The sequence below is a fragment of the Lygodium microphyllum genome, chromosome 4 (assembly GCF_053477565.2).
Source record: "Lygodium microphyllum isolate KBCC chromosome 4, Lygodium_microphyllum_v1.1.10, whole genome shotgun sequence".
NCBI lineage: Eukaryota > Viridiplantae > Streptophyta > Polypodiopsida > Schizaeales > Lygodiaceae > Lygodium > Lygodium microphyllum.
This window is the reverse complement of record NC_141138.1, coordinates 92,907,792-92,932,241: the sequence shown is the minus strand read 5'-3', so window position 1 is coordinate 92,932,241 and position 24,450 is coordinate 92,907,792. Positions and strand designations below refer to the sequence as shown.

The 24,450-nt window shown below is 41.0% G+C and overlaps 2 protein-coding genes across 3 annotated transcripts in view; one reads left to right on the top strand and one right to left on the bottom strand.

Annotated features, from left to right (window-relative positions):
• The window catches only part of EMB2247 (protein EMBRYO DEFECTIVE 2247), a 153,714-nt gene that overhangs the window by 64,439 nt on the left and 64,825 nt on the right, over positions 1-24,450 (top strand). For both annotated transcript variants that reach the window (XM_087676233.1, XM_087676232.1), the window contains exons 6-8: positions 3,870-3,961; positions 5,034-5,087; positions 14,743-14,795. In XM_087676233.1, coding sequence (XP_087532359.1) covers positions 3,870-3,961; positions 5,034-5,087; positions 14,743-14,795 — 199 coding nt within the window. The remainder of the gene's footprint in view (positions 1-3,869; positions 3,962-5,033; positions 5,088-14,742; positions 14,796-24,450) is intronic.
• Positions 9,422-10,445, bottom strand: LOC148037327 (uncharacterized). The gene is made up of 2 exons (XM_087677019.1): positions 9,993-10,445; positions 9,422-9,913 (listed from the first exon to the last, which is right to left on the bottom strand). The coding sequence occupies exons 1-2, from the start codon at positions 10,443-10,445 to the stop codon at positions 9,422-9,424; spliced, it is 945 nt and encodes a 314-aa protein (XP_087533145.1).

Here is a 24,450-nt window from a genome sequence, read left to right as displayed (position 1 = left end):
TTGAGTTTTTTTTTGTCTCTGTTTGAGTCTTTGTGTTTGAGTCTTGGTCGTACATGTTGTGTTTCCTTAGTGCAAACCCTAGTATATCTTTACATGATATTAGAGTTGGTGCTCTTCTATAGGGTATCCTGTGGTGATTGTGGAGGCTAGTCTTTGTGCGAGACTCATATGTAACTTAATTTTGAGTCATGATGTCTCATGCACCTTCTTCTTCAGATCCTTTGACGCCCTATCAAGCTTCTCCATCATTGGAGGCTCTAAGAATGCATTATGGTCTCAAGGTGGAGGTAGACACACCTTCACCTTCACCATCTTCTTCTTCTCATTTTGATCGTCTTATAGATGAAGAGTTTGAGGAGTACTTGCATATCACATATAGTCCAGTTTACACTCCTCCAACAAGTGCTACTATTCTGTTTGGACTAATTGGTGAGACTAGCCATCTTCTTGATCTTGGAGGGACCACAATATTCAACGCGTTTTTGCAATCCATCTTTTTCATAATAGCCAGGCCTTGTGTCAGGTGAACTTGGATCAACAAACCACCAAGCTGCTCCTTCTGAAACTTGTCTTGCCAGAGGAGGGGGTGATGTCACGGACATGTTATTATTAAGTGTACGGATTAATTCTTGCTCATGCCATATGAATCCACATCCCATGCGAATGCACCCTTTACAGGACATCCTCGAGCCAACCATGTGAACCTAGCCTTGCCATATCATCACAGAATCTTCTAGAAGATATGCCATATCATCACTTGTATCATTGATGACGTCATCATGGAACATTCTAGAAGATCGTTAGCCACCCTCCAACACCTATAAAAGGATGGGCTCACCATAGAGCTTCTCAGGCTTGCCAATGCCAGTCTTGGAAGCTCAAGGAGTCGAGATCTCCAAGTAAGTAACTTCGAGTTGTAGTTGTAGTTCTTGTCTTGCCATGGTATCTAGTCTAGTCTTGTCTTCCATTATACTCTTGTTGTCTTGTCACCTTGTAATCTCGTAGTACGAGATCTTGTCTAGTATGTCTTGTATCTTATCCATCCTCATTGAGGGAGATCTTGTAATTCTGATATCTTGTATCCATACCTACGGTTGCGGGTTGTGGGATCTTTCATATCCTATCAAGTCCTGTTGTTTATACCTATGGTCTCGAATTGTAGAATTTTTAGTATCTTCTTAAGTTATCATTGTAGCTTGTGCCCCTAGGTGGGATTATGTTCTAATCAAAATTCTTGTAACAAATCTTGTATCTAGTCTAGTCTCTCGAGCATAGTCTAATGCTCCCATAACAATTATCATATATTACTAAAAATCAAGTCATCATATTAAATAAGCCATGATTAAGAAGGTGGTCACATTCTTAGCCTTTCTCTTTTTTGACTTCCGTTGCATACTTACATACTCACTGCATAGCACTTAGCTTTGTTTTTTTTAATTTTATTTTCAGTTTTGTTTTTTGGAGCATCTCATTACTTACATTTGTGCGTGCAGATTTTTATCTCTTTTGTAGGGTTTTGTATTTCAGTTTAGGGCTAACATGCAAGCTTGCACTAGTTATTTCTGAGCTGGAGACAGGAGATGCCGGCTGATCCTTTCATAGTTCCATCTACTTTGAGTTTTGCTTTTCTACTAGCTTGGAGGCTTTCCCTCTTGCGGCAGATGGTATAGTATCTCTCTTGATGCTATCATGGTGGTGACTTCTACCCTTGCTCTTCCAGGAGAGCTACTTCATCATCTTCATCCACATGATTCTCGGCCCCACATGAAGATTGACATCCTCAAGCTCCTCTTCTTTCTTCGGCTTCAACATCTAGATTGAGAGGGAATTCCTACCCTTCTTAGTATTCTATAAGTTTTGGCACTTGTCTTCGAAATTGGTCTTTCCCCCTTGTTGTGCCTTTCGTGATGCATTGGATGATTTCATAATCTTCATACTAGGGCGCTTGGGCAAGTGAATAATTTCTCCACGAGGGACACTGTCCAAGTGGCACTTGTTACATGAGCATTCTTTAGCATTTAGTATATTATGCATCCCATTGTGCAGAGCACCATTGGACGGATCCTAACCTGTTTCCACCGATGGATTACACCACTATTCTTCTTCACATGATACTTCTTTATCTTTCCCTTGTCATCGACATCCTTGAGTGGTTGGATAAGCTTGTGCTATTTTGTGATGTGTTAGTGTGAAGAAATCTACTAGGGTTTGCATTGAGGAAACACGAGTAGTTTTCTTCACATGGTATCAGAGCAGTGTGTCGGAGAGGAGAGAGAGAGAGATGATGGAAGAGAGAGTATCAGAAGATTGATGGAGAGAGAGTGGGAGTGACGGATTGAAGGATCAACCGTGAGGAATGAATGAGAGAGTGGCCTATAAATAGGCATAATCAGTCTAGGGTGGTGCCTCTTTTTGGGGCTGCAAATCCTAAATGCAAAATAGAGAAACGCAACTGCGGGTGTAGGGTTTCTCATTAGTTGGGTGTACCATCCCTAATCTTGTCTTTTGGGTCACTGTTACTTAATCGGCCACCACCTCAAAAATTTACTTTCCATAAAAAAGAAAACCCCATTCAATGTGGTTCCATTCGTCTTTATAGGGCTTGGTAAGCCACTAGGCAGTTAATGAGCATTCTTTGTGTGATGCTGTGTCCTCTTTGCAGTGACTACTTGGACTCCCTTGGCAAGATAACCATCGCCTTTGTAGTCTTGGTAGGCCACTGGGCAGCCGATGTGCACTCTTTGTTTGATCCCCTGGCTGCTTTGGGGTGGGACACTTTGGGGTAAACATTGCAAGTCTTCCCTTTTAGGCTCAATTTTGGTCGAGAGAGGGGATGTTGAGCTAAAACATGCTTTACAGCTGATTAGCATTTTTAAACAGCCCCAAAACGCACTTAATTAATGAAAAATACAAATTGGGTGCGTGGCTTGAGAGAGTTTTAGTGGCCCCCCAAAACCCTAATTTTTTGGGTAGCCTTCAACATCTATAAATAGACGGGCTGCCCACCCATCAGCCTCATCCTTTTGTGCAAGTTTCTCACTCTACCGTGCATCAGCCACCTAGCAATGGCAGCCCATTACTATCCAGCCCTAGGGGGCTTGTTTTCAGCCATTGCCTTGGTATTTGGAGGTCTCCATTTTGCTATGTCATTATAGCACGTGATTAGCTTGCGTTTTCAGCATTTGGTGCTAGGTGGCAGACTGTTGCCATCTCTTCTATTGGGCCATTGCTGCAGTACTTGTGTTTTTGCTATTCAACAAACCGTCTACATCAGTAAACACCTCTCTTGTTTTTGCCTTAGTTCCGTGACACCCTGGTGATTAGTGTTTGGTGTAGGCCCACACTTGAACACTCTGATTGCTGGTCGCAGCACTTGGGATTTGTCTTTGTTGGTCATCACTCTCCGACACTGCTACACTCTTACATTCATTTACAAGATTCATTCACTTTAGTTTTTTTTCTCTCTGTGTTTGCCTTTGTGTTTGAGTTTTGAGTTTTGAGTTTTGCATTTTGCATTTTGGTGGTCAAAACTTATTAGAAGAAAACTTTTGAAATCTAGGAATCCTTGCATGGTTTAGGCTAGTAGACTGGTTATTTGATAGGGTTTAGCTTTATAGGCTAGACTAGTTATTCGATAGCCCTCATTTTACACATTCTCCCTAAGAGCAGCCAGCCACATAGATATCTATTCCCTGTGCATGCTTCATTTTTTAATTTGGGTTTTGGTACTTTATCTTATCTCAGTGATGTTAAAAGTTGAGGGCCTTTTTATGAAACCTCTCTCCTTGGAAAGAAATCTGTTTGTTGAACCATGGATTGCATGTTTCCTCTCCAAATTGGGCTTTCTTTTGAAAAATTGTTGCATGTAGATATGGAGGGACTATTACAAATCAACTTCGGAGGCTGGGCGCTTCTTGTGATTGGTCCAGGGAGCATTTCACGTTAGACACACAGTTAAGTGGTAATGATCTTCCAAATATCTCATCAATGTTTGTTTTCAGTTACGTGATTTTGGTGAAGAGATGAACAAATAAGCACATAAAAACAGTTCGTCTGTAAGAATCTCTGCTATATAGGCTTGAGATTGAGGCTTTTATATGGAATAAAGTTATTTAGGAGTGGCATTCACACGAAGTCATTTGTGGAATGAGAGGTGTCATAATCTATTTTTTTCAGGGTAGAGACAGTTCCGACTTCCATCTTAATGGTCAGCAGAATTTTATAGCTGTTATAGCCACATCATTGTAAACATGCGTGACTTCTCCCCTTTATTGTGCATGCCATCATTTAGGCACCTTCAGCTGTTCTGGATCTTATATGTGAACACTTACTTGAAACTTGGGCATCTTTTAGTTCTGAAAAGATTGCATGTGACCGAATTTTTTTTGGATTAAGAGTTTAGTTGGGAAAATTTAAAATGAGAGTGCTTGTCCTTTACCATGGAATGATTTATCTTTGAAATGTACGATCAAGATTTTTGTCCTGCTATATTTGATAGTAGAGCAGCTTAAGGAATACCATTTTGGGTGATCAAACCTGTGATGCATCAATTAGGTTTGTTTGGAATTTAGTTAAAAGATTGGAGGAGTTGAATAACAAGCCAAGTTAGGGGAGCAAGCTCAAGTTGCTAGTTTTTATTTTTTTAAAGGGTGCATTGTCTTTATTTTTTGCATCAAATTTGGAATTAATTTCAATGTAATGCTTTACAATTGTCAATTGTATGTTTTTTCCTTTTTAAGAGGTTTCAATTGTCCTGTTGGATACTTGTACAATGATGATGGTGGCAAAAAGGGGAAAACCAACAGAACAAATGCATTGGACCTTTGTTAAGAGAATTTTTTTTGTGTGGTTATGGGAAAATTTGTATAATTTACAATCCATATCATTCTTGAAAGGATTGTATTGTTTGTCAATGACAACTGGCAGTGCTGATGGTGATGTTTGGCATACTTGGAAGAAGTTCTATAAAAGGCCTTAGCAATCTGAGAACATAATTTTAAATTGCTAACGGAAGTTTTCTTTTTTGCATGCAGAAGCTGTGACAGAGGCATTTGTGCATCTTCATAAGAAGGGGCTTGTATACAGAGGTCTAGTACTGAATCTTGCCAACAAAACTTGAAAACACTGATTCACTTTTCATGCTGCATGTATGTTCTTGTAAAGAAGTGCACGTGTCATTTTTGGGAACTGATAGCAAGACAGTGTTTTTTTGGTTTTCTCTGCATACCTTTATTAATAATCATGTTATTGCATTGAAATTTATCAATAATCATGGGTTGCATCCTCTATGGACCTTGTGCTTCTGCTTAGAGCCTTTGAAATGTATTACAGTATATGATGAGGCTAAGTTTGTGAAACTCATAATTCTGAAACAGCTTGTCCTGAACAAAAGCATCTTGGTTATTCCAGATCAAGAAGACAAGGCTGTAAGGGAGTATGAATACCAACCAATTTAGTGGGACAGTATGTTGAGCAAGTAAAAATAAGGGTATTTTAATTCCAGAAACAGCCTCAAAAAGGTTATATTTAAGGACAAACGTTTTTCCATATTTTGTAGGATAAATGGCTCAAAAAGTCCTATAAAAGGAAGAGTCATCGGATGCCACTTTTCAACCCTACGATTATCACTTTTCATTGCTATCTTCTCTCTGCAAGTCATGACCTCACAGTGACACGCCTGCTGCATTCATCGTCATCATTCTCATTGCCAAAGAGAATGGCTGCCGATTGTGCTGTTACTGGCAGGGACATTGCTGTTTTGTGTCATGCTGCTGTTGGTTGAGGCTACCTAGACTTGCATTTTTCTCCCTAACTGCTGTGGCTGCCCTAACTCACTGACCTGCTGTTGGTTGGTGGCCCTGAAACCTGCATTTGGCATTCTGGAGGACCACTGCCATATTCAACCATATATAGGCTGTCATGTCATCATTGGTGGATTGCTGCTGCTGTTTTTGGGATCCGTCTCGGGTACCACACACTCTTGAAGTTGTTCCTGTCATCAGCGACTCCTTCGTCAGGTCACCACCAGCCTCAGTACTCCAGACATGGAGACTGGTGGCCCTTTTCTATTTTGTCTTTATTTCTATATACCCTTCTCTCATTGAGCATTCATAAGATTGTGTTATTGTGTGTACGAGTCTATCACATCCACACATGGTGAACCATGGAAGCACAACATTCACTGGATTTTTCAAGAGATTAGGACCAGAGACTTATGGAGGAGTTTATAGGTGAGATTTGTAGTTGCTATTGTCAGAGCATGGAGAGCTGTTTCATCTGGCCTTATTCATCTATCACCACTTTAGTTCTAATAGAAAAGGAGGCAGCCTGTTCTCTTCAATTACTATTTCAAATGAGAGTCAGGCCATACACTTGGACAGAGGACTTACCTGTCTTGGGGGATGTTCTCTATACAGGTTCACATTAAAGGAGCTTGTAGAGAAACGGTAGGCATTGTAGAGAGGAACATAGAGTGTACGGCAAATACTGTGACAAAGAAACTCAGAAACATGGAAGAAGAAGAGTGCAGAATAGTGAACACTGAATCGTGCTGAATAAATCATGTTGATACAAGGGAGCAAAGTTGTAAGGTGACAGCACTGTCCTAGCTGATTAGGCGGGAGCACCTGTAGGGAATCTACATTGTGAAGGGAGTGAAACGCAGTCCCTGAAGTAAATGTTGTAGGAGGAGGATAGCTGGCTGTAGGGGGTGCGAAACAGTCTTTAGGAGGTGTCAGAGTGAAGAAGATGATTGATAGCAGTAACCATCGTAACTATAGGTGTTGCCCCTAGCTCTGCTCTGACAATGGGATTTGGGGTGGAGGGCTTACTCCTAATCATGCATGCTATCACCATGATCAATGGCCTTTCCATGCTATCCCAACCATCATAATAATCCTTCTCTACTCCAATTTGATCAGTGAGTGGGCTAAGACGCCTTTGGTACAACTTGCAACCCCATACCTCTACTCCATATAGTAATGTAGGTGTGACTAGGGTGTCAAACAACCAGAGTTTGGTGCGGGGATCCTGGAACTGTATATGAGCACATTGACTCTCGAGTGCCCCTAGTGCTGCATATCCACGTGCCAGACATGCCTTTGATGCCCCTCTCAATAAAAAATGTGGGCCAGAGAATGTGACTCCCAAATAGGCATATTCCCTCACATGCTCGAGTATGTCTCCCCCAAATGTGAACTGGTACATAGATCTAGTCACCCATGTTGTTGAAGTATTGAAAACCATGGTTTTGGTCTTCCCAAGGTTCACTGTGAGGTCTTTATCTCTACAGAAGATGTGCAAAGCATCTAGATGGCATTGCAATCCCTTCGGTGAATCTGAAACGAGAACAATATCATTTGCATACAGTAATATCGGTATCAGCACCCCTGCCAGGCTAGCTCTAGCTTCTCCTCCTCGGTCTATGTAATGAGACACTTCATCTATGTATAGACCAAACAGTGTGGGTGAAAGTGGACATCCTTGTTTCACTCCTCTGGTACTGTCAATCCTCTTTGATACCCCCCCAGGTGCTCGTACATGACCTGTCAACGCCTCATATAATGCATAGACACCCCATCGTATACCCTCTGGTACTCCAATGTTCTGCAATCTTTGCATGATGCGTGTACGAGGCACTGTATCAAAAGCTTTGCGAAAGTCTACAAAGCAACAATAGATCCTCTTGTCTCGGGCTCGACCCTCCTCAATAATGGCTCCAAGTGTGAGAATATGGTTCAGCTTGGTATATCCTCGTCTAAAACATGTCTGCCCTTGTGCTCTCTTGCCTTGCATTTCAGCTTACTCACTGAGTTCATGCTCCAATATAGATCCATATATCTTGGCCAAAGTATGACCGATCATGATAGTCCTGTAGTTGCTAGGAATCAGGGGATCACCACTTTTAAATAACGGAATTATAGTATTGTTTGACCAACTCATAGGGAAACCTTCACATACTGCTCTATTGAACATATGTGCTAATATGGGTGCTAATATGTCACAAGCATGTGAGAAATGTTCTGCTACTAGTCCATCCTCATCTTGTGCCCTCCCATTTTGTAATCTATAAATTGCATCCCTAACCATTTTCCATATGAAGAAAGACCACTGTGCTGGTCAACAAGCTTGTGGGGGCTGCATAAGTGGCTGTCCTGGCAGGTCATATAGCTGTCTCCCATAGTCAAGCCGAGCATCTAGTGATGCAATCTGTATGGGGGGACTGTCTTTCATGAAACATCTTCCATACACTCTTACTTTTCCGCCCCAAAATTAGCTGATATATCTCTGCTTCTGCTTTCGCTAAGTAGTCTTGTTTCTTTTTCTGCACAAGGCGTTACACTCGTCATTATACCAGCTATTTTGGGGAGGAGTAGATCGTGTGGGTCTATATCGGGGCAAGGTGTGTGGGAATGCATACATGGCTGATCCATGTATGGCCTTTCCTAAATCCCCTGTACATTCTTTCAACGATCTACTCAAGTCCAATGTATGTAAACTGGTTTGCAGAGAACCACTATAGATGTGTGAGGTGTCTTCTGTAAAGTAGTATTTGGGATGTTTAGGGAGGCATGGTTTTATGTTTCATATGAACACAAGAGAGCATGAATGTCAAAATAGCATGATCTGCTGCTATGCCAATTGGTCTCTTAGATATCTTGAAGTTTTGGATGTTTGGCATCAATGCTAGTGAGCCTATCAAGTAGTCCACAGTACTTGCCCCTCCTTTGTGATTCCAACATGTCAAATTGTCAGATCTTGGCCATTTTGGCAGACCATTAAATATGGCTAGTTTATGTGCACTTCCCAAAGTCAATAGGTGTGTCCCATAGGTACTCACTTCTTTATCCCGGGCTCTCGTGCATAGGCCCATTTCATCTATGTTGATCTCTTTGAACATGGCATTATCATGCATATAAAAGTCACTCTGTCTATCTCCAGTGCGTGCATTGAAATCTCCTACTAATAATATGTCCCCGGTGCTAGCATATCTCATGATATCCTCATAAAGTACATCAAAGGGAGATCCATCTCGTGTGGCATAGGTAGAATTTGCAGGAGGAAAGTAGCATATTGCGATGAACATATCCCGTGGTCTTCCTGTATGTATCCTAATCCGTAAATATCGTTCATCATTATCTCTTTTCATTACTTGCACTATCTCTTTGGGGTCTTCCCGGTATAGTATGGCCACACCTCCAGAACCCCTAGTGCTTCCTGGTTTTCTAGTTGCTGGACGAAATGCACTTTCCCACCTGTATCCCCGCACGTTTGGTAGTCGGCTATCTTTACATTGGTGTGTTTCTACGTACATTGCTATATCTATGTTTCAGAAGCTATCTTCAAAGTAACTAGCATCCAAGTGTAGGGCTCCATTACAATTCCATATTGACATCCAAAGTGTCTCATAGGCCTCGTATTGTCATGAAGTCCTTTTGTCAGTGATGGTGACTTGTCCATCCCTATAAACAGTCCACTTTCCCTCTTTGCGAGCCTTCAATACCTTGGGCATGTGTTCTCTGTGATGCGCTATTTGTGCTGGGGTAAGGTCCTCATCCAAATAAATCTTCTCACCCTTGAGGGCTCTCCTCTTGGAGAGGAAGGCCTTTTTTTTCTCTATATCCCCAAAACGAAGAATTAGAGCCTTGGACTTAGAGTCCTCTTTTCCCACTCTCCAAGCATTGACGATAGGTACGTTTGAATCCCCAATTTTGTCAGCAAGTGTCTTAGCATCTTCGTGTGGGTTGCTCTTCTCCTCCCATCCTACTACTCGTACATGTAAAACCCTAGCCCCTCTCCTAGCCTCTTCTGCCAAGGTAACATTCATTACTTGAGTCTTGTTGAGTGATGTTCCCTTAGTCTTTTTTACTACCTCAATCCATGGGCTGGCTTCTTCTATTTGCTTCTGTGTTGTCTTTGCCACTTTTGCCCATGAGTAAACCTCCCTTTCACATGCCTTCAAAGCCTCTCTCTTTTTGTAATTCTTCTTGCACGCTCATTTCTTTTTTCTTAAATGTATTCAATTCTTCCTTCAGTTCTAAGATTTCAGATTTGTAGGCATCTATCACTTTCAGCATTTTAGTTTTCAGCATGTGCATTTCAGATAGCATTTGTGCCTGTAAGTCATTCTTAATCTTTATCTGCATGTCTTGCATTTCTGCCCTCTGATTTAGTATCAGTTTGGCTTTGACGTGCTCTCGTATTTCTTTCTCCAATTCTTGTCTCATAATTCGTAGTTTAGAGCGAATCATGAGATGAATTTCTTTGTATTTCTTTTCATTCATGGTGCGTGAGGTCTTTCCATGCCTGTCAGATGCTAGGGAGATGGTCCAATCATGGACCCTATGGCCATATGTCTTGTACTGTGTGTTCTTAGAAGGGGTGTTGAACATTGCTTCCATGGATAGTTCTTGATCAGATTCGTCTCCTAGATATTCATTTTCCATGGTTTTATGCTTGCATTTGTCTACATTATCCATCTCTCACACATTGTGTGCAAAGCCACTCAGCTTGTACTTTGTATTGTCAAATCAGTGCAATTTTTGTGATTATTGCAAATTTCCAGGGTTTCTCTAACCCCTCACTAAATTTTTGCAAGCCCAGTAATCTTTTACGAGCCCAAATGCCTTCACACTGTTTATAGTCACTGCAGAAATACAAATTGCAGCCCCAGCCAATGCATTACTGCATACTCCAGGACATGATCAAAATATAAGTCAATGCATCATTGCCTAGTCCACAAGCCCGTGCATCAATACATTCACCCAAGTCTGCATTCATGTCATTCTGAATACATTCGTGTCATATCAATCTGATTACGTCTGCAATCTTAGTACATTGGCATCTGGGTCCGTGTCAGTACATTGCTGTGTCAATACATTACTGCATACACTACGCCTGCGTCAATGCATTCACTACATCTTTGCATCACTATAGTGCTAACGACAGGTCTGCCTCACGCCAGGTACATTCTTGCTCACGACAGGTCTGCCTCATGCCACACACACACAGAGAGAGAGAGAGAGAGAGAGAGAGAGAGAGAGAGAGAGAGAGAGAGAGAGAGAGATTGATTTTTGGGTTGGCAAGGGGTGGTTGGTTTCACCTTGCGCCCCTTTGATTGGGTTTTTGGGCAGCCCAAATACCCCACTCCGGCACAGCCACATATGAAGCTCATGTATCACTTTCTTCGATATTGGGGCTGTTGGCATAACTGGACCATTCGGAATGCTTTTCTTTTTGACTCCGCCTATAATGTTCAGCGGCATATTGCGAGGCTTAAGTGCCTCTTGTATTGGCAGTTAGATCTTCTCCAGCATTCTAATTTGCTCTCTAGGGAGGACTTACGTCCCTGGCATATGGCAATTTCCTCCGCGTCTTTGCCATGACCTTGTAACTTGTAGTACTTAGAACCTCTTCACATGATGGCTTAGATTGTCGTCATGTACCTTGTAATCAAGTAATCTTGTATTTTTTTTCGTAATTAATACAATTACCTTTTACAAAAAAAAAAGATTGATTTTTGGGGTATGTACAAGTGTGTTGTGGAGAGGAAGCCTAAACAACACCTACAATTTATCCCAAAAGTGACCCCAATGGTCACAGATAGACACTTGAAACAATCGAATTGTTTCCATTGGATGTCATCAGACGTGATTGGATGTGTTGTACTGAAGAGGATGGATCGGACAAGTTGACCCGACCGTCGGACGTAGACATCTAGGTGTAGAACCATGGGCGGTGGAGGCCACTATATGGGAAAATAGGTGGGGAAAACCTATGTAGTGCATTTTGATGGTCACTAGGAGGGTTTATTGCCTCATGGGATCTTAGAGTCTCCTTTTCCTCTCAAGGGCTTAGTGTGTATTATGTACATCGTATTGCCTTGAGCATTAAAATATGATAGTTGATGTAGAATTATCTCTATGGCTTAGAAAGGGTGAGGTGGCATAAGAAGTGCTCGGGTGAAGACATACATTTGGTGGGGTAGGAAGCAAAGGTCAATGTTGACAATCTTCTATGGTATGAACGTTCTTGCCACAAGTGGAGCACCCAATGGTTTCTCCTTATGTCTTTGGAGAAGCCATGACACCCTTGTGTCAAACTTGTAAAGGAGGGTGGGACGGAGAAGATAATGGTCTCCTCTCGATGGCACAATGAAAAATAAAGTTTCTGGAATTTGAGAGTATTGCCAATCCTGCAACCTTTATCATCTTCATTGGTGAAGGGGATCTTTAACTCTCTAAGCACCCTTGGTTTGATACCATGTAAAGAAATGGTAGGGATTGCGGAGAGAAACATAGTGTACGATAAACATTGTGATAAAGAAACTCAGAAACACGGAAGAAGAAGAGCGAAGAATGATGAACACTGACTATGTTGAATAAATCATGCTGATACAATGGATCAAAGCTCTAAGATTGCACAATCTTGCCTGATTAGGCGGCAACACATGGTAGGGGATGTGCATTGTGAATGGAGTGAAATGTAGTCCTCTAGGCAGTAGGATATTGAAGTAGATGCTATAGAAGGACGAGTTGTAGAGGGAGTGAAACACAGTCCTCAGGGGCTGTTGGAGTGGAGAAGATAATCACCACCAACAACAAAATAGGGGTTGCTAGCATGGAGAAGAGGGTCACCAATCAGCTGGAGGTGGAATGGCAGCTGAGCGGCTGGATCTGCCTTGAAAACATAGCATGCGGGAGATGGAACATGGTGCCAGCCAGCAAACAACACCATAAAATCCTCCATGAACTGCAATGTCCTCCATGTCAGGGTGCAGGCAGTATTGGAGAGGCCAAGGAATAAAGGGGTGAAAGATAGAAGAAGATAGTATTTGATGAAGAGAGTGTGATCTGATGGATGTGTAATGAATGAAGTGTGTGCCCTATCTAGGCTTTGGATAGTCTGAGGTAGTGCCCTAGAATATGGACGCGTAGCCTTTTTGGGGCTATAAGTATGAAAGAAAAAGGGAGTGAAGGAAAAGAAATACATTTAATGATTGGGTTTCTCAACATAGCTGTTGCAAGGGATTCAAAGTCAAAGACTGTATGGCCTAAAGGGAGCCAAGGCTACGATTGAGGCCGGATAGAGGGACTACCTCTCACATTGGAAGGAGAATACATACACTTTTGTCTTGGGTTGGTCTCTTCTCTTCTAGAGGGGATGCTTCTAATAGTCATTGCAGTTGGCAAGACAAGACATCACTTTAGAGGGAGTACCTCTCACATTGAAAGGAGAATAGAGATACTTTTCAGTCCCAGGTCGGTCTCTTCTCTCGAGGGATCCTTCTAATAGTCATTGCGGCGGGTGAGATGACCTTCACTTGTAGTCTTGAGGAAGATGGCCACTTCTAGTGAGAGGACTTTGATCGGATAGAGTTCATAGGATGTTGTAGATGGAGGATTAGAGTAGTGGCATAGTGTGAGAGGAAGTGGCACATTGATTGAGACTTAGCCACATGCTTGTTAGATGGATGGAGATATTAGGCTTATCAAAGGAGGCCTCTTCTGAGATTACAGTGGGTGTGGAGGCCCAAGGGGTCCATCCCTTGAGAGGCCATGCAAGGCGGTATTTTTTGGCTCTACTACTAGGCTAAGGAGGACGATTCAGATTGGCTTGATTAGAGCTCAGCCAACCACCACCTCCTATTGGCACAGACATGGGATCTTAGACCATTTCTTATTATTAGGTTTTTGGAGGTAGTTAGATAATAGCTTTAGGTTTACGAAGATATCTCTCTTCATACAGCTATTAGCTTATTGGAGCTCAGTACTTTTGCACTTGGCTTGTATATAGTAGGGACCTAGTGGCATGTGTGAGATGCAGCGAGCCAGAGAGAGCGGCACTATTTATGAGATTGTCCGAGAGCTTAAGAGGTATGGAGGAGAGCCTCAGGATGATATTCCATAGCACAACAAGGACCATGGTCGCTACTTGGATTACTCACATGCACACTGGACACATGGACACTGTCACAAATGGGAACTGATTGCTAGTATTATAGTTGGGTACATTTGGACTTCGAGGTGTAATCATGCTATAGATGTTTAGAATGTATCCACAGTGGAGACTCTTTCAAGGATTTGAACAGAGATCATGCACCCTCCACGGGTGATGGGAGAGAATGTAGGGTGGCTTTGAGAGGATGAGAAGGAGAGAGGCCTTCCTGCAGACCTGGGACTCGGGCCCATTTTTTCATACTATCCCTCAGATGGTCTGGCATTATAATTTATAGCTCACCAGATTCGTTGTTCACACAACCATTGTACTTATGATGTACTTAGCTATTCTTTATAGAGTTCCTTGTACGTTATATTTTGCCTTAGGGGGATTTTCTCAGAGGTGTTATTAGTAGAATTTTATTTTCTCAGAAAAAACAACAAAAGATCAGGTGTGTGGGTTGCTGGTGTCATGCCTTCATAAGAACATGTTAGAAATTTCTCTCAACTCTTGGTATCCATGTTGCTGCAGAAAAATACCTCTTCCTTCCCAATGTATGTTATATGTTAAATTCCAAAGTGTTCAATGACATTTTAAAAAAATGACAAACAAATTATTCATGATGTCTAAGATTTTGGTCCAAGTTAAAGTGTTCAAAGACATTTAAAAAAACTGACACAATTTTTCCTTGATGTATAAAATTCTGATAACCAGGTTTTGCATAAGTGCATATGCATGGAATGGATACAACTGTGACTTTTGGAATATTTCACTGCTTAATTGCTATGATAACTGTTTTTACAGGAAGTTACATGGTCAATTGGTCACCGAGTCTGCAAACAGCAGTTTCTGATCTGGTATGATGGTATTTCTTGATAAAAAGGTGATAAGCACATGTTTTCAGTAGACAATACCAACACTAACATGCCAATATTGAAGCAGTTTCTCAGCAACTGTTTCTGCTTAGTACAATAAGGCAACATTGAGTGCCAAGGAACAATGCATTGGCATATGAAATCTAGAGATACAAGGTGTTTATAGATTGACATGAGTGGACCGGCATACTGTTAGTGGACATGGCCATCTTCTGGTTGCTAGCGATACACTAAATTGCAAATAGACATTAGTCCAGTCGTCGTATTTTTGTTCAGTCTTGTTAAATTTTGTCATTTTCTGGTCAATGTCTATATCTTTGGGCTGCCCATGCTATTTGGGCTCTGGACGCATTTTGCGGCATTCATCGAGTCACGTGCGCTATATAGGATAGCCTGTTTGATTGGCTACTTAGATTTGCAACCACTCTTTTAGTCATTGTGACTCCTTTCCTTCCAGTTTTCACATTCCTGGCATTCTTACTGCAGCCATACACTGGCACATGGAGGGGCGGCCTTGTACCAGCCTTATTCATTGCTAGTGCTGATTTTTCTTTGTCTTCTTCATCTTAGTACTCATAGTTTTATTTAATACCAATTTTCTGATTGCAAACTAGCATGGTATTAGAAAAGGACTACATGATTCAGCATTATCTCCCATGACAGATTATTGAACACTGTGCACAAAAATGTGCTTTCAACAGAGCCAACTTCTTTTCCAGCCTGCAGACTTCATCACCTAGTCCTTGGGCACCCCTGCCTAGCCTTGTGCCAGTTTTGTGACTCTTCCTTGCCATTAGACACCTATGTTTCAGGTGGCAGCAGCTCCCACAACTGCAAGCATTTGGACTCCTCTCTTGTTCCGTTCTCCCACCTTAGATCCAAGCATAGTTGCTAGGGGTTTCAGAAATGGGAGGTATGAAATGGGTTTCCAAGGTTTCACATGAGTTGCCTAAAACATAAGAAATGGGTTTCATTTGAGATGTCTATTATTAATATTTTTTATACATATAAATGTACTTAAAAGTCTGATGAACCACAACAAAACACATATTGCACATGATTCAACATTGTACCAAAATCTAAGTGAACAATTAGTAGACCAACAATTTACATACATAGCATACCATAATTCTCAATTCATCATGCTGATTTGGTAAATATAAAAGAAGCATAATGCCATAGATTAAAAATTGCTTAAACATACAAACTACAATCAATCAGTAACAATCCATGCCTCTATAGGACTCCAAAATGAATCCATGCACCATGTGACATGTCACACGAGTTATTTAAGTTGCTATTAAACATGTTCAAACTTGAATCCCTCTCTCTATAGGCTACCTTTGACTAGGCAAAAAGAACAATTTGATCCCATGTGCAAAATTGGACCAAAAATTTAATTCAGTCGTTTCCTACGTTTCAGAAACGCCTGGAAGTTTCTAACATTTCTTACTTGTAGAAAACACGTTTCTTGGTAACTATGGCTCCAAGATCTCTTGTGCCCACCATGCTTTTTGAAGGAAAGAGGAAAAGGAGGAGAGAAGACAGCCTCACTCCATACTCACCTTTCTCTTGCTGATCGTTAACTAGATCATAAAACATAGAGCGGATTATTGTCATTCTGCATGAAATTTTTGATTGTGATTTAAGTAAATCCATTAAAATTTCCCTATTTATTTGCACAATAGCTTGGGGATCTATAACCATTTGTTAGGCTGAATTATGTGGTGTTACTACCTTTTCCCTTGCAAAAGTGGCATGTAAGTCATGATAAAATTTGTTAGTCCAACAGCTATTATCCCTTGATGATAATGTAGTGATCTTAGCATGCTGATAAGACTGCAGCTGTAAGTATGTCCTACGGATTGATTGATACAATATAGTCCATATGGTGCCTTACCATATATTTCCATATGAAAAAACGAGTACGTTTCTGACACAACGTCTAGGGCATGTTGACAGGTTGATTGTCTGTTTTCATGTGCGTGTTCTAGCCGTATTGCACTCCTTTTCCATCCTGTTTACCCACCCATTTTCCCATCAAGCGTTTTGGTGAAAACGTGTTGCAAATTGTTAGGGAAGACGATTGGAGAAGGGTGGTGGGGTCATGTTAAACGTTCACTTCAAACATGGTCTCCAATCTCTCTCTAGTAGTTTGGATCGATAATCCCAAACCTCCATCATATCGTTTCTTGTGATGGTGGTCTACCGGACCATCTTAGTCAGAAGCAGGTGGAACCCTAGGTGGCAGCGTCAGAAGGTTGGCTCCATCGTCTGTGTTCTCTCCAAAACCAGAAACACAAACAAAACAAAGAAAAACCATGGAGATGCATCCTTTGTAGCTTTTTCTTACCTTATGGAGCTCAATCCTTCTATGATATCAGACTGGGTCTGATATCACTGTCTCTCACCTGCTGTTTGTGGTGCTAAAGAAGACGAAGGTCCACATAGCTACTCTCCTACCCACCAGCTCTGCTGCCTAGGACTTGCCATGCTGCAATCTTGTCTAGCGCTGCCCAGCCTCAGCTCTTGACACCATGCAACGAAATGCCACCCTGCAACACCTTGCCCGACCATGTCTGCGTGCTGATTACCAATTCTTCTTGCTCATCAATGTGTCCCTTCACCCACAAAATTGCTACTTGTCTTGTCATTCACGTCTGCCCGCTGTTTGATTATTCTTTCGATGCTGTTGAACTATCCTGATTCCTTCTAGTGTTGTGCAAGAGATTATACCTTCATGTCAGCTGCTGCCCTGTCTGCATCTGCATCTTTCTTTGTCCTAGCTGTGACACGTTGTTTGCATAATGCCGCTGCCTAATGCCGCACGACCTGCGCCATCTCCAGCTCCTCCACATCATCATCTCTCTTGGGGTTTGCTATTTTGGGTGTCCCTTGGAAGCATACATGTCAGACCAGCCTTGACCACACATTATACCACACATCATAACAATCTACAGAGATAATGGTTTTTAGGAGAACCTTTGTCAATTAAAGTCAATGTTTGTTCTAATAAGAGGTGCAATTGGGGATTTTCATTTTTTAATTGAAAGTTCTTGCAATTTACACGCTAAAATTTGGGGCCTTTTACTCTGGCACGTTATGCCATCAAATTGGAGACTTCATTGATACAATGGTATCTACTACCAGCATGTCAAGATATAGGATCATCATTAAGATGTTCTTGAGTATCGGATTCTCCATATGGAAAATAGAAATCCAGCTTATTCTCATTCAAGGAGGTGCATAGAAACTCATCTCTACTGAAGAATGAGAGCATGCTTGAGGTAATCTGCAGGTCATTAAGATTGGCTCAAAAAGAGCAAGAGCTCTCCAGCCATCATGGGGCTCAGCCTCTTCAATAATCTGCTCCACCTTGACCTCACCAAAACAATAAATGAGGTATAGGGAAGTCTTCAAACCATGTTTGGACATGATGCTAATAATACAAACTTATTCTTGAAGATAAATTTTTTAGTATTTCTTATGATCCCTCGGAATCTCTTAAACAACACCTTGATCACATAAGCCTTCTTTTTCAATAGCTAACTATATTCAATAGTTGTCTAGATGACGGCGAAAAGAAGGTTGTCCTCCCCAATAATCTATTGAAAGAAGCCAAATTTAGTGAGACTATGATAGGTCTTTAAGTGGCTATGGAAATGAAGTATGAAGAGATGATCACCATCCTCTTGGATGATAAATAGTGTACAAAAAACACAGATATAGTCCCTGAAGCCTTCTACACCAAGAGAGCTAACTATCAAAATGTACGTATTGCAAACTCATTGGTCACACAGTTGTGACCAATGCTACAAAAAGAAGGGCTACCAACAAGAAAAGCAACATGTGCATTATGTGGCCACCCACTCGATCTTGCATAGTGAAAATGATCCAAATGAGCCATCCGCTACATTCGACAAGTACCCTACTTTTGTAGTCCAATCATTGTCTTTAGGCAATGATAAACAACAATGTTAAAAATCTCTCTCTTAAATTTGCTTCAACAATTACAAAAACATGTTTGAAATTAGATACTCACCATGCTCTTGCATGCATCAAGGCCTTTCCAACACATTTCACATTTGTGGGGTACTTTGTGCCAATTTCTATCCAAAAAGATTCTTATTTTCTTTTCCATATAATTCTATTAGGAGCTATGTTTCAGTGGGCTTTGTATCCTCTTTTTTCATGATCTTTGAGTTAAGCCCCAAAGCTATACTTGAATGTTGAGCCCTTGGTCATGTGCATTGTGCATTCAAGCCACGTTGACTTTTGATCAACCTTTACATAGGCACCTTTGAATCGTGTTCTACTTTGGGTCTTTGAGCTTATCAATAGACCATGTGATGAATCTAATCATGTTGCATCTCTTTCACTTATATATCTTCTCTTTAAAATCCATTGTACAGGATTAGACACTATCTCTATTATAGATAAGACCTTCCCACCATTGTTTTTCTTGTGTCTTGTGTCTTGTGTCATGGGTTTTGTCACCCATGACCCAAAGGGGGTCTTGTGTTATTTTCCCAAATGTGTGAAGGCACCTTGTGTAAGTGCATGTGTCAAAGGTGTGAACACCTTTTACACTACTAGCATTAAATAAGGATCAAAGGCTTGGTGGAAGCCCTGGGCTAGATAATGAGGTTCTAATTATTATTTTAGTCACCAAATTATCACATCAATCTACTTTGAATTGCTATATGTGCCAAGAAGATCGAGCTAATGAAGCAAACTAGATCCTTGTAAGGAATCAAGTTATGGATGGTAGATGAGCTCACATCCACCTAGCTCAAGAACGGGAAACAAGATTTGACCATAGTACATGAAGCTTGAAGATAGGGAAAATGGGTGGTCTACAGATGAGATAGAGCCATCACTGTGAAGTTCCAAACATTTGAAGTAGAAAGGAAGTGACCATCTAAAATGCCTTGATGATCTTTTGATGTATTGTACTCCTGTCTTGTAAGGATAGGTTATCTTAGAGTTTAGTTTTATTGTTTCTTCTTTAGTTTTCTAGCTCACTATGCCTTTTGGCACCTAAAGTGGAATGTACAAATGCTGATTGGTGTACTTGATTTGTCCTTTCGGTCGGCTTTGGCCTCTATAGGAGGCTAATATAACTTTCCAACTTTCTTTTTTTCTTTCTTTTCTTTTGTAAAGGGTAATTGTATTCATTATTGGTGAAACCTCACTTGACATGTGGATTAATTTTAACCACATGGTTAAGTAAAAGTTGCACATGTGGGGTGTAATTGGGGTTGGAGTAAATTTACGAGCCCAAGACCTGAGGAAATCGTTGGATGTCAAAGGCAAAAGTTGTTATAAGTTATGCCGCACAAGTACTTGGTGGTGTCTAGTGCCACTTCTTGGCCTAGGTCATTCATTTGGCCATAAGTGTCAGTTTGCTGACACTAGAGAAGTGGCATTTAATTGTACCTAACGTCAATCTGATAGTCAAAGATGGCGCAGAGACACTTGGGAATGGAATTTTCATAGCCAATTTAATTATTGGCTAGTCATATTATTTTTCAGGGCACCGAAATAATTATTATATTAATTTTCAGTATTTAAAGACTGAGAATTAATATTTAATTATGGATAATGCTAGAAATACCATTTGGGAAGGCTGTCACTCATAAAAAATGCTATTACAAGACTGAAAAACGTCTTTAGAGACTAGAGAGAGACATTTTAGTGTATTCAACTTGTAAGAGAGAGGGAGGAGATACTGTTGGTCTGATTTGCAGCCATTGGAGGACCTTCTAAGGCAGCTAGGGGCAGGAAAAGACCAATCAACAACAGGTGACAGCATCTATAGGCTATTGAGATAGGGTAGCAGCAGTAAATGACTGATTTTCTTTAGTTCTTTGTATCTACAAGCTGTTGAGACAGGGCAACAATAGTAAATGACAGATTTTCTTCAGTTCTTTGTAAAGATAGTCTGAATTTTCTCTCATCTCAGCACTCTCTTCTATCTCCTAGCCTTTCTACAGTCTTATTCCAAAGATTATAGCATTGAGATTGCTAGAGAGTGAGAAATTTCAAATTTCTATAATGTAAACCCTAATTTGTAGCAGCAAAAATTAGGGTTTAGCAGCAACCTCGAGAAGCGTGCCAGAAATTGGAAGCTCCAAGACTTGGATTCAACAGGTTCAAAGCTGTTTTTAGTCAAATTCAAGTGGGGGGACGAGAAAATCAATGAGTTTGGGGCATTTTCCATCTCTATCAAAGCGGGTGAAGGCCAATTGATTGCTTGAATCAAGGGGCAAATCAAATTGAAGACTTGTTAGTCATTTTGGACAGCAAGGGGAGTTGGAATACTGAAAGGGATTGGGAGAATCCCATTGTATATCAACTTCTTCTTCAATTAAGTTTAATAAATACCGAAAGGGGCACCATTTTTGGAGCCAATAGGGTGTCCATTGTCCAAGATTGTAAGTTAATTTGCATTTCTTAATTTTGTTATAAATATTATTGCTGTAACTAAGTTGTAATTAGGGATTTACCACCCATCCACGGAAGGAAGGCTGGTTACATGGTTCCATCGCTAGGATTATCACTCAATCCCTTGATTTGGTGCGCTCGAGGCACCTAATTGCAATCGAAAGCTTTGTCCTACTACTGATTTTTACTCTCAGTTGAGAAATTATACCAATATGTCTTGATATAGTGAGATGGACTCAAAGCAGTGATGATGCCTCTTAGTATGAACATTCACATGGGAATGAAGGAAATGCAATGCTTGACCTTGGACAAGGCTCAGACCATGGACAACAAGCTAAAAATGTTGATGTTGGGCAAGATGCAGGGCTTTCACGGCATAAGGAGACTTATGACCAGCAAAGTGGAGAGGAATTTGTGATGGGTTCAAGAATCGAATGAGGACAAACAAATCTCTTTGCTAAATTGGCAAGGATCCTCAATTTAGTAGATTTTTTAATGCTCCAAAGAAGGACAACAAAGGCAAGAAGAAGAAGATAGTCTTTTACACCTTCTGGGGATAGCATGATGCACCGAAGATAATGCCAAACCCTTCATTTGAAGCTCCCGGAGATGCTAATGAAATAAAACAATTCATACCTATGGGACAAGGAATACAAATGCAAGGCCATCACGGAAGTGCCAATCCAATGGATTTTGGATAACTGAGCATGCATGCTATGATGGGGCAGCCATGATATTTTGGTGGAAGCACGATTTTTCATGCTATGGTTGGACAAGGTTCGCATACCGGAATGCATGGCACAAATCCCTATGGTATGCATCAACCAATGCATGGTGTGAAGGCCCAATGTATTCGGGTATGGCTGGAAATATGCAAAACCCTATGTATGGCAGCATTGACTTGATTCCTGGGGCACAAAGTAGCATGTTTAGTATTGCATCTGCACCCTCGAATGCTTATGGGAATGTTGGTCATGTAAATGCTCCGTTTGGCATTGGTTTTGATGTAAATTCAGCAAATGCACATTTTTTGCAGCAGCTAGTATATGATAACTTGACACCGAAAGGGGCAGTAGAAGACTATGATGAGGGTGGAAAAGCAATGAAGTTTGAGTCCTTCAGTGGTGTACAAGATGGGCTGAAAGCTTTGACTTTCATTCAGTAGTTTGATGCAGTCTATTGAGGGGGGAACTTTATGGAGTCCTCCAAGATTTGAAAGGCAGCCACTTTCTTAAAAGGGAATGTAGTATTGTGGTGGTCCACTTTTTTGATGCAAGGTAGAGTATCGTCAACGTGGGTACAATTCAAGCAAATGTTTGCATCGAATTGGTTGACAAGTACCTTTGAGGTGGACATCATGATAGCTTGGAATAAGTTGGATGCTAAGAAATGTAAGAATTTGGAGCAATATAATAAGAAGTTATGGGATGCATTGCTGCCAATTACTTCTTATCGCCCTGTACCCCTTCATGAGCAAGTGGAAAAATATGTTTGTGGGCTTCCTCACATTGCAAGGGACTGTCCCAATAGGCAGCAAGCTGAAAAATTAGAAATTTAGAGAGATTCTAAAGGAAAGAAGCCCAAAACATTAGTGGGATTGGTGCCCAATGTTGTTAGTGATCAGCCCAATGATAATCCTACTGAGTGATGCAAAGGATGACACAAAATTAGGGATTAGCATGCATTGATTTTCTTAATGGTGCATGAGCCAACTTCACGTCTATTGACATGGCCGCCCGTCTAGGAATCAGAGAGGATGAGATGGGACCCATGGGGGAGGTTGAAATGGTATGTAAAGGCCATGCAGAGCTCATCACACCACTAATTGGAAAGCTTCGGTTGCATATACAAGGATATGTGGACAACGAAGAGTTCTTCACTACTCCACTTGAGGTTTGTGATGTATTGGTTGGTATGCCATGGTGTCACTATATACATGTAATGATTGATTCTCATAGAAAAAAGATCACCATTCAGCATAAGGGAAAGGTACTCATACTTGATTTAAGGTTGAAAGGTGAATCTGTCCGTGTTGTAACTGCAACTGCCATTTCTAAAGTAATGAAAAATTATCTTTTAGCGTACTTGGTTTTTACTAAGGATAAAGACGATAGTGAGAATGTTGGGAACATGTCTAAGTTAGAGAAGGATCACATGTCATTTTTGGAAATGTATGCAGATTGTTTCTCTCAGTTACTTCCAAGGCAGTTACCGCCTGAAAGGCTAGAAGATCATGGCATAGATCTTATCCCTGGAAGTAGCCTACCTAATAGGCCACCCTGTAGAGTTAGTGCTGCTCAATAGGAGGAGATTATGAGTCAAGTAAATGAGTTGTTAGAAAAAGGGCTGATTCAGCCCAACTCATCTCCTTTTTGTTCTCCGGTGCTTTTGGTATAGAAAAAGGATGGTTCATGGCATATGTGCATTGATTATCGTGCTCTGAACAGGATCACAATAAACAATTGCTTTCCAATTCCTCGGATCGATGATGTTATGGATAGATGGCAAGAGCAGCCATATTTAGCCATATAGATTTGAAAAGTGGGTATCATCAGATACGCATTAGACCGGAAGATGTGTCTAAGAGAGCTTTTAGAACATCTTTTGGATTGTATGAGTTTCTTGTTATGCCTTTTGGACTTAGGAATGCTCCTGCCACTTTTAATCGGATGATGGATCGTATCTTCAGGCCACATAGAGGATGTGTGGGCACTTTCTTTGATGACATGATTGTCTATTCAAAGAACGAGGTGGAGCATAGAAAACACTTGGATATTGTGTTGAATGAACTGCGTGACCATAGGCTGGTTATCAATGACAAGAAAAGTGAATTCTTCTTGCATTAAATCCACTTTTTGGGGCATATTGTATCGGTTGATGCTATTCGCATGGACCCTGCAAAGGTTGAGGCAATACAATTATGGCCACCTTTGAGGAATGTGCATGAGATCCACATCTTCTTGGGTTTATTTTTTTACTACAGGAATTATATACGCGGGTTTCCTGAAATCGCATCTCCATTGCATGCCTTGGAGAAGAAGGTTGTGCCATTTAGATGGACAACATTGGAAATTTCAGCATGTGAAAAGTTGAAGGAAAAGATGACTTCAGATCCTGTGCTTGTGTTGCCTAATCGAAGGAAGTCATTCATAGTTCAATGTGATGCATGTGGTAACAGTATTGGGGCTGT

Coding starts and splice junctions, on each gene's coding strand:
- LOC148037327 (XM_087677019.1), bottom strand. CDS start 10,445: ATGGAAAATGAATATCTAGGAGACGAATCTGATCAAGAACTATCCATG. Junction 9,914..9,992: donor TTAAGAAAAAAGAAATGAGC/GTGCAAGAAGAA, acceptor AAAGTGGCAAAG/ACAACACAGAAGCAAATAGA.